General features: G+C 37.0%; 1 protein-coding gene across 1 annotated transcript; it reads left to right on the top strand.

Annotated features, from left to right (window-relative positions):
- Positions 1-9,243: 9,243 nt before the first annotated feature.
- LOC133304985 (uncharacterized) lies at positions 9,244-10,326 on the top strand. The gene has a single exon (XM_061505079.1). The coding sequence runs from the start codon at positions 9,244-9,246 to the stop codon at positions 10,324-10,326; it is 1,083 nt and encodes a 360-aa protein (XP_061361063.1).
- The last annotated feature ends 722 nt before the right edge of the window (positions 10,327-11,048 follow it).

An 11,048-nucleotide genomic window follows, 5' to 3' on the forward strand; every position in this document is an offset into this window, starting at 1 on the left:
AAAGCTAGTACGGTACAGGAAGCCCAGTCCAGGTTCCAATCACTTTTTATTTCATGGGGGGCATCGTGGGTTTATAAATGCTAAATTGATAATTTTTGACATATTCGTATATTTGACCGGAGTTTATTAAAATAATTAAAAAAATCGGGTACATAGTGCAAAATGAATTTGTGTTATCTAAATATTTCATGATAATACATTATATTATTTTTGGGATAGGAAGGAAAATCTTTTTTCCAATTGATTCAAAAATACATATGGGTCCCATTATTAATTTTTTTCTCCCTACTCATTTATTCGTGTTAGTTGGAAAAAAGTTTTTCCATCCTACAACATCAGTACATGACAATCACTTATCCAATTATTTTGTTATCCCTTTAATTTCTTTTTTTTATTCGATTAATTGCTTTGATAGTTTTTTTACTCATTTTATCATTATGATTTGTTTATATTATAATATATTAGTCTTTTTGTAAAAGATTTTTCTATTTATTAACAAACCTTGGCCTACTAATGCATTGTAGGTATAATAACTTTAATTTGGATAATTCAAAATTAGAGAGTTATTATGAGGACCTAAGGGTCATTAATGAGATGAGGATGAAATTAGAGAAATTTTGATATCCATATTGATGGTATTCTAAACATGTGGATTTCTATCGGTTATCTTTGACTGCTGATGCAACAACAAAAAATAGAATAACCCTAACTAGGTGAATCTGAGTTAAAGAGTTATTCAAATGATATAAGTATTATAAAGGAGTTTAGAATTCAATTCTGTAAAAATTTACACCCACATTGTGGGTATTCTGAGAAAGTGAGTCTTAGACCGGATATTTTATACTGCTGAGGTAATAACAGGTATCTGATTAACCCTAATCAGTGAATCATAGATAGAGGACTATTCTAACGATATAATTATCATAAATGATAAGATAATTTGATTCTGTGAATCCCGATACCCATATTGGAGTATTTTGATAAGTCACTCTTACCAGATATTTTGTACTGATGTGACAGCAGCCGGTAGAGTTATGAATTGAGAAAAGAGAATATAAGTCCAATATATGTCAAACAAGTCATAATTAGACCAATGATGTAAAGTTAAGAAAATTATGAAGTCCGGGTACAGTTAAGGATACTCGTAAGGACTACAGTGTAGTTAAATAGCAGAAACTGTATCTGTGAGATACTAATTAGATTTTTGAGTTAGAAAGATGTTAATTAAAAAAACTTAATATTAATTACTTAAAGTTGAGATCTTGGGGATTTTTGTGTAAAAATTTGACAGCAGTTCAAAGAAAAATTACACCGGGAGTTACTAAATGACAGAAAGTCACGTAGATGATATGACAAAACCCTAAAAACTTAATGAACCCTTCCCCTTCCCTTCCCATCAGCCACCCATTTCACCTTCTCTCTAAGCTTGAGTTTTCAAATTCTCTCCATCTTCTCTCTAAAATTCCACCACTTAAACTTCATCAAAATCCAAAACACATTTCACCAATCTTGTTCTTTAGCTCTTGAACTTGTGAAAGCTTGTGTTCTTGACCCTTGGACCCTCCATTTTTGTGGCTAAACTTTCCCATACAGCAGCTGCATATTCTTACCTCTTATGGTAAAAAATGGTGGTTGAAGCTCTTTGTTGAAGAACATACTTCCCTTTGTCATTCTTTGATTTTCTAGTTTAAGTTCCTTGTATTTTCTTCTTGAAAATCCTACCTTTACTCTTTTAAAGTTATGTTCTTGATTTTAAATCCTTGAATATCTTATGAAGGTGTGTTCTTGGTGAAAAAGAAACATTCTTGGTGGGTAAAGATTTGAGCTTGAGCTAAAGGAGCCATATTGGAGAAGTAAGGCTTAAATCCATGGAAAAGATGACCACAAACCCTTTCTTTCCTCCACTTTCATTTTGGCCATGATGAGTTATTGATGATAATGATGTTGTAAATTATTAAAAATAGAGTCTTGATGTTCAAATGTGTTGGTGGATGTCTTAAAATCAAGAAAAATGAAGACTTGTGAGAAAAAGTGTCACCTTTGGTAGATGTGTGAGTTGTTTTTAATGTGGATGAACTAAGAACCCTAAAAACCACATGTTATAATTCTTTCCTATCCATTTAATTTAGGGTTTGGTGGTTAAAAATTATAAAGATGATACTTGTGTGGACTAATGGCTTGAGGGAGTTAATTAAACAAAGAAAGTGTGGAAAAAGACAAGTAAAAACCCTAACTTTGTGCACTAAACAATTCAGCCACTTGGGATACCCTAGGGTTTGATATTTTAAAAATGGTTTCAAGACTTAATTAGGACACTAATGGAGGGACTAAGAGAGGTGGATTAAGCATAATTGACTAATTAACTCTTAAACCCTAAAATTTGACCTAATTAGGGTTTAGAACTACTAATCATGTAATTAGTGAAGTTAATGAAATAGTACATAATTGATGATGTGGAATTATATATGGGATATAATAAAGTGAAAAACCTTAGATTTATGTTCACTTAGGGTTTCAAACTAAACCTAATTAGGGTTTACTAATTAAACCTAATTAAGGGGTTAAATGCTAACTTAAGCTTAAGGTGAGTTTAAATCCACATATGTAGGTAATTAAATGATGGAAAAATCATATGGAAACACCCTATACATATTCGGCCATAGCTTGGTTAATTAGGGTTTTAGGTTGCAAAATGGTAAAGAAAGATGAATTAGGGTTTGATTGTATAATTATGGATTAATTCCACTTGTGGATTAAAGTGTGAGTTGATTTTCCATGTTGTGAGACCTTATAGTGTGCCACGAACATACAAGGGTAGGTGTCCTTGATTTGGTTAATCCTTGAGTCAGTGGCTTATAGTTTAATTAACTTAGTTAAAAAGGCTTAAAAGTGAATGATCTTTGAGGATTGGATTGTGATTCTTTGAATTGTCTTAAGTTGTGAACTTGAGTCTTAGGATCCTAATGCGAATTAATATTCAAGGTTATGAATGACATATAGTGATGATAGATGTCTTGATTAGTTGTAAGTTAAGTGGAAAAGGCCTTAACCTAAGAGGGTTTATTGATGGACTAAGTGTTTAATAAGTTATTATTGACATAGGTAACAAATAAACACCTTGTGTACCTAATGTATTAAGGCCCCACTTCGAGGGTGGGGAAACTATAACTCCTCGTATTTCTAAATATATATTTATATATGATAATGTTGATTAAAAGGGGTAGGATTAGTGAAAATCCGGGAATTAAGACCATAATACGTAAAAAGGGCAAAATGGTAATTTACCAAACACGTATCCCTAGGCATGAAAAATTGAGTAGAAAGTCTCAAATGATAAAAATAAAGCCGGAAATGGATTCAGGACGAAAAATCGAGTGGATAGGTAAGTTTCGGAAAATTTGATGAATAGTGACTTTTCCAATGTAAAATACTGCGGTATAATTGTACCGTTAAGCGTGAAATTATGATCAGTATTTTTAGGAAGAAAAAATATGACGTGGACGAGAAAAATACGTAGGATATGAATTTGTGGTTTAAATTAGGTGAATTATTAAAGTTAATACGAGAGTGGGACCCACCTAAGGGTTTAAGTGACTTAAGTGACCTTTTAAAACCCAAAATCAGAAAACTCTTTCTCCTAAATTCCTCTCCACTGTCGAGCTCCTTCACCATTGTAAGGGTTGTGAGCTTTTTGAATTTGCAACTATTTTTTTAGCCACTTTTAGCAAAAACTTCCAACTACAAACTTGTTCCCCACACTCTTGTGAGTGACTTCCATGTAGAGTGCATCTTGTGGGGAGCATTGTGGAGGGAGAAAGAGCCATACATCAGCCACAAAAATTTGGGATTATTGGAGAATTTTTGGTGACTTTGGGGTTGGTTCATTGCTTGGAGATCAATCCATAGGATCATTGGAAGCTATTGGTGGTAAGTTCTTCCATCCTCTTTAAGTATTCATGGAGATCATAAAAATTAGTAGGGTTTTGATGATGTAAGTTGGGTTAAGGTAGTTAGGAGCATTAAATGATATGCTTCATTTGTAATTAAATGCTTAGAATGATGAGTGAGGATGATTGATGCAATAAAATTTATGGTGATTTGTAAACTCATAACTTAGGCAATTTTGTGATGAGTTTCAAGACTTTATGAAATTGGTATGTGGTGTAATTGAATTATGGACCATTGGTATAGGTTAATAATAGGATTTTATGACATGCGTGAGTGTTGAATTGGATTGAAAACCTTGAGGGGTGCTTCCTTGAAGAATTCGAACCATAGGTATTTGGGAGGAAAAATGATGTGAAAATATGGTTTAGGCAATGGATGATGATTAAGTGTATAATGGATGGGTTGGTGAATTACTTTGATGAGTCAAGTAGTTAAGATAATTGAATTAAATGGGAAAGGGCCATTAGGTCTAAGTGACTATAAATTGGTTTTAAAATTGTGTGAAATTGATTGGTTGTTTGCAATTGGTTGATGGTCACGATGTTTGATCATATAAGTTTCCTCTCACGGACGCGATAGTGGAGGATTGAGCTTGGAGCGTACGTTTTGGAGCATTGTGCTTGGACTTGAGGTAAACCTTTGGAACTTGGGTTTAGTCCCTTGTGTGCTCCACCACACCTAGTGGAAGGTTGTGGTTGGATTTTGTGCTTTTGGCATTGTGTGAATATGTATGTTCATGCATTATTGCTTGATTGTGTGACATGTTTGGAGCATATTGTGTGTTGAATTTTGTGATCTCTGGCCAGTAGATGTGTGTGGTTTGGACTTCCGCTGGAGATATCCTTTGGGGATTCCGGCTGGGTTTTGCCATGGGGCTGACTCTGGGAGCGGCACCAGGATAATCCAAACGTGGGACTTCCGCTAGATAGGGCTCATGAGGATTTCTAGTTGGGTTTTGCCATGGGGTCGTTGATGGGATGTAAATTCGTTCCCATCTAAGCCCATTTTGATGGCAAAATACCATACGTTCCTTCATCTGATGAGCAACTTCAACATGAAAATCACTTGTTTTACACATTTGTGACAAAAACACAGTGGGGCAACGGATGGTAACGTATTAATTCTTTTAAAATATATTAAAAGGAGAACGGACTGAGACACATTTAATGCACCTGCTCAATTTATTTAATGCTTTTGTACACTTTGTAGGTAACGTAGAGTTAAAGACTTCTAAAAAGCAAGGCGGTGCACCAACTGAGCAGCTGGAAACGTGAAGAGCAGAGAATCAAGAGTTCTCATTGGCTGAAAACAGAAGCAAAACATGGGAAGGCCTGCAAACAACGACTAATCATCACCAAATCCTGTTCCATTCAGAAATTCACGCAAGCTTCACACTCTGCTGCCACAGTCCCGTCCCCTCATTCAAGCAACTAGCTCCAAGGGAATTACAACCTTGTCATTCCTCTTCCAGCTATAAATAGGACCTCCCTCACACAAAAACATCATCGAATCCTGGAGGGTTTGCAGTCCGAAAGGAAGAGATCACTTAGTAGTAGTTAGTAACTTAGTTTAAATTTCGGTTGTAACTATAGTTAAGCGACAACCCCTCTTCCCTTCTCTGTAAACAACCATCAAGACTCCTCACGAGCAAATACCCATCTTTCTCCATTTTTTGTTTCTTTTTGTAAACTGTCTTTTAAATTAATATAAGTGTTTTTCTCTTCGTTCCAATCGTTATCACTTGACTGAATCTCGGGTCTATGTGATCTCAGTTGAGAATAATTATGTTTAAACTATCAAGCATGAGCTAAACTATATGTGGAACGGGTAAACTGTGAAACTCTTAAAGAACTGTTTTCAAAACTCTTGACCGAAGCTTTTTGTATTTCTTTGGCTAAGTAAGCTATATTCATTGTGCGCCAATGGAAATTGGGTACATACTGAGAAAGGAACTTCCATAAGGAAGGGATTTCATACAGCTTAGCCATTGGGGGAAGGTAGATGTCATGGCAAAAATGCTACAGGTCACCTTAGGAATAAGGGGCCAACTCGTCCGTTTTAAGGTTCTGGACTAAGTACCTGTTGAAGTCAAGGGAGCCATAGGAATATGGAAACTTGTGAGCCATCTAGACCATGAGCTAAGGAATCAAAGTTGGCAGGCAAAGAAACTGGGACAAAGCCAAAAGGTGCTAAGTCTTGAGTAGAGAAAACAGCCCATTTAAGAGTGAAGCAGTGAATTTGTTCCTTCTGTTAAACTGTTTTAACCACCACCCTGTTGTCTCTTGATTATAGTTATTTCTGTTTTAGTAATTTTATTTTATTTTATTTAGTACTTATAAAAACTCCAATGATTGTTATCTTACCTTCTTCTAAACAGGAAGGATCACATACATAACGCAGCGAGCAACTGTTTGCCATCAGGTTGAACCTACTGTTCCTGAGAAACGTTGTCAAGACAGTAGGGAACGTTTGACCAGACAGTTCATTTACTAACTTTTCTTCTCATTTTCACTCTTTATAAACAATGATAAAACAATAATTAGCACTCTATCCTCGTGGGAACGATAATTTGGGCATTAATACTCCCTTTATTACTTGATGCGTGCACTTGCGCACTTGGGTTGGAACTGAGGGACGAATCTGTGTTCTGCAAGAACAGAAGAACGTCCTCTATCAGAACTTATATTTTTCCACCATCAGCAAACCACCCAACAGTTGTCTCATCCTTGGGAGAGGCACCAGGAAGATTCCCGGGAGTTATATGATGGGGCCTTGAACGGAATCCTTATGAGGATGTTCTTGGTTTTGTGCCCAGTTGTTGGTGATTTTGTATGCATTTGCATGTTTACATTATGTTACTATTGCACATTGAGTGAGCTATGGGGTGGAGTAATCCTCTAATACCCTTAGTTTACTGAGATATATTTGTATATCTCACCCCGCGTTTGGGGACTTCATTTCAGGATATAGTGAGCACAGAGGAGCTTCGGGCAAGAGGCCCGCTTAGTAGACGAGTTGAGAATGATGTGCATATGGAGAGCATGACATTTTGGAGGAGCATATATGATGCACATAGCATTTTATTTAGCATTTTGGGACTTAGATCATGAACATATTGCATGTTGAGATTCCATGCTTTTGTGGTGTTCATGATTAGATTCTAAGTCTTTTGTATCTGAATTATATTTCATGCCTTGGTTTATATTGGTATTTTGGTGAGCATGAGACTTGTCCATGGCCACACATTATGTTTAAAGGCATTTAGTGACTTGTGATGTAAAATGAGCCATATGATGTGTAAATGGAAAAACAAATAGGATATATTGTAATTGATGCATTGCATAATGGATATGTATGATGAAAGGGCCTAGAGCCTACATTAGTACTTGGGTAAGGTGTATATTAAATATCAAGGTGTTAGGAGTAAGTTACCTCACTCATTTTGGGTATTTAAAGCTGTCATCTGTCATTTTTACTGCAAGGTAATCGATTACCTGAAACAGGGGGCGCAAAAATTGAGCCACTGTGATCAAACTAATCGATTACCTTTGCATGGGTAATCAGTTACCTAGTTCAGTAATCGATTACCTATGTTAAGGTAATCGATTACCCAAAACAGGGGAGCCTAAATTGAGCTATTTCCTCATTCTGGAACCTTTGGTAATCGATTACCACTGTGTTAAATTTCGAAAATGTGTTTTATAAAAGCTAAAATCAATGGTATTGATTAGAGATATGATAATTAATATGTTTTATGCTTCCGCGAGTTATGCATTTACAATTACGGAGTTGTTTTGATTAGTTACAATAATGATTAATTGTTTAACAATGCAGATTTAATAAAAGAAAAAGTTTACCCGTCATTTAATTAACTCAACTACTGTGATTGTAACTGCGCTTAATACCATATGCAATGATAACATTACCGGTACGTAACAGACTGTTACATTTTATGGTATTAGAGCAGTTTTGGTTAGGGAACTCTGAGTATGTATGATTATATTTTGTGTTGCATAGCTATCTGTGAACTATTTATGATTAATGTATATGTGATTCCTCAGTGTGGGTCTGACAGCTCTTTCCTTTGTGTTACATGTACAAATATCATGAGTAGGGCACGGGGTCGCTGTGGAACACGAGGTGCAGGTCCTCAGCCGCCTGATCCGGTTGCTGCAGTTCTTAATGCTCCGCAGGAGGAGACGGCTGCCAATAAGACTATGACTAAAAACCTGATGAAGAACAATCAGGATATGTTGCGGGCCTTCATAACTGAGATGAGGGTTGATAGAGTTCGTCATCGGAGGGATGATTCTCCTCCGCATACGACTACGGTGACTCATCCACCTACGCCGTCTGTTACTCCTCATCAGGGGGAGAGTGGGGCTAGTCACCATACTGGTGAGGCTAGTCACCATACTACTGATCCTACATATATTCCAGAACCTTCTATTGACCCGAAATCTGTCGCTCAGACATCTGGGGTTGCTGAGCAAGTTGTTGATGATGCTGCTGATGAGCGAAGGCTCATATCTTTTAGAAAACACAAACCACCTGTATTTCTGGGGTCAAAGGACCCGAATGAGGTTACTACATGGCTGAGAGGGATGGATAAGATATTCCAGGTTATGAGGTGTCAGGATCCTTAGAAATTATTGTACTATGTGTAGGGGTGTTCGCGGTCTGGATTGGATCGGTTTTCGAAGTAAAAATCATCCGATCCAATCCCTTCGGTTTGATCATATAATCATCCATTTGGTTTTGATTTTTTTCAAATCCAATCCAATCCAATTTTTTCGGTTTGGATTGGATCGGTTTTCGGTTTTTTGAAAATCCTAAAATTTATTTCATGATTATTGTGCAAATAACATCTTTTGTATATATTGACTTTGTAATTTTTTTTGAAATATAAAAGCATTAGTAAACTATAATATAATTTTTTTAATTTTAGCAATGAGATATGAAGCTCTACAAAGATAAAATTTTGTTGATGAGATATGATTAGATTTTTTCTTGGGTTTAGTTGATGAGTTAATGAGTCTTGGGTTTAGAAATTTTTAGGCTATGATTAGGGAAATACCCAAGTAGGTAGAGGAAAATTAATATATTGGATCGGTTTGGATTGGATCGGTTTTCATCAACCCATCCAAAAACCGATCCAATCCAATTAAAATTTGCGGTTTTTAATCGGTTTTCGGTTTTTCGGTTTTCGGTTTATTCGGTTATCGGTTTTTCGGTTCGATCATCGCGGTTTGAATCGGTTTGGATCGGTTGATGAACACCCATAACTCTGTGTATATGCTGGAGGGTGATGCCCACGAGTGGTGGTGCAATGTAACTCACCCTTTTACTATTCAAGGTGAAGAGTTGACATGGGCCTTATTTGAAGGCTTGTTCCACGAAGAATATTTTCCCCAAGATATCCGAGAGGCAAAGCAAGGAGAGTTTGATAAGCTTGTACAAGGGTCGATGATCGTGGATGCCTACTTGGCTAAATTCAATGAGTTGGTAAAGTTTACCAATTATGGGGGTACCCTACCTACGCCCGAGTTTTTATCTGCTAAGTTTCAAAGAAGACTGAGTGAAAATATTGCTACGAGGATGTCAAATACGGCAGTGAGAAATTTTGCTGATCTTGTGACCCAATGTAAGAGGGTTGAAACTGTTTATGGAAGATATTCGAAATCTAATTCGACAAAAGAGCAAGAAATGAAGAGGACATCTGGTCTTTCTGGTAATAATAATAATAGAGGTGGCTACCATCACAATAACAACAGGGGTAAGGGGTTGCAAGTAAGGCAGCCTCCTAGTCAATTCAAGAGGAATGGGGCCCCGAATGGTGGAGCTGTTGACAGGTATTATACCCCACAATGTGGAAAGTGCAAGAAATACCACAAAGGTGTATGTGGAGCTTCCCCGGGGGCGTGTTTCAAGTGTGGTCGGGCTGGCCATTTTGCTAGGAGTTGTCCATCTGCTACTGGGCAGGCTGCGAATCTACAGGCCTTACCGACTACTACTACTACTACTACTGTTGCTACTGCTATTCCTACAATTGGACGAGTGTATACTACTAATGCACAACATACTGAAAGGGCCCCAAATCTGGTAAAAGGTATAATTTTCATTTCTAATATTGATTTGTCTGTATTGTTTGATTCGGGAGCAACACATTCGTTCGTGGCGGAATATGTGGCTAAGGCATTGAACTTAAAGGTAACACGAATGGTTCCCCCTATGCCCATTACTACTGCTACAGGAGAGGTTAGTGATTCATCCTATATATGTGAGGAGGTTGAGTTCGTCTATGAAGGCAGGGGTTACACTATTGATTTGATTATCTTTCCCCTGGCCTCAGTGAATTTGATTTTAGGGATGGATTAGTTGTCTCAAAACTGCACAATGATTAATTGCTACGGCAAGAGGTTGATATTATCTCACGAGAAGCCCTCGGTTTGTCCGTCTCCTTTTCTGTCTGTTTGCCAAACAATTAAAGCCTTGAAGGTTGGTGATCTGGGTTATGTTTTCTTGGGTGGATTGGTGGGTGATAAAGAGGTAGAGATTTCGAGTATTCCGGTGGTTAATGAATTTGTGGATGTGTTTCCTGATGAGATACTGGAATTCCCACCTGAGAGAGATTGAGTTCTCGATTGAGTTGTTGCCTGGTGTGGGGCCTATCTCTTTGGCTCCATACCAGATGTCGCCATTTGAGTTGGCTGAATTGAAGAAACATATTGAGGAGCTGTCCGCCAAGGATTTTATCAGACCGAGTGTGTCTCCGTGGGGAGCACTGATTATATTTGTGAAAAATAGTGTTATTAGACTCGACCCGGGCATCGACCCGGTCGGGATACTGGGTCACTGGTCGGACCGGTGGGTCACTGGTCGAACCGGTTGACCCATATATCTATAAATATATATAAATATAAATATATAAATTTAAAATATTCTCCATATCTAAAAGAGATAAGCAAGATTCATTAAATAAGCTCAAAAATTATCCTATCACACTATTACAAGTTCATACTTAATTAGTAAATTGCAAAAAAATAAGAACAAATGAATGAAACTACATGCTATCACTATGCCCATGGTGCCAAAGTTGT

This window comes from Gastrolobium bilobum, unplaced genomic scaffold (assembly GCF_033153095.1).
Source record: "Gastrolobium bilobum isolate Gb01-03AN ecotype WA unplaced genomic scaffold, APGP_CSIRO_Gbil_v1 utg15086, whole genome shotgun sequence".
NCBI classification, from domain to species: domain Eukaryota; kingdom Viridiplantae; phylum Streptophyta; class Magnoliopsida; order Fabales; family Fabaceae; genus Gastrolobium; species Gastrolobium bilobum.

Bases quoted from the DNA above. Each gene is read 5' to 3' on its own strand.
- LOC133304985 (XM_061505079.1), top strand. From the start codon at position 9,244: ATGCTGGAGGGTGATGCCCACGAGTGGTGGTGCAATGTAACTCACCCT.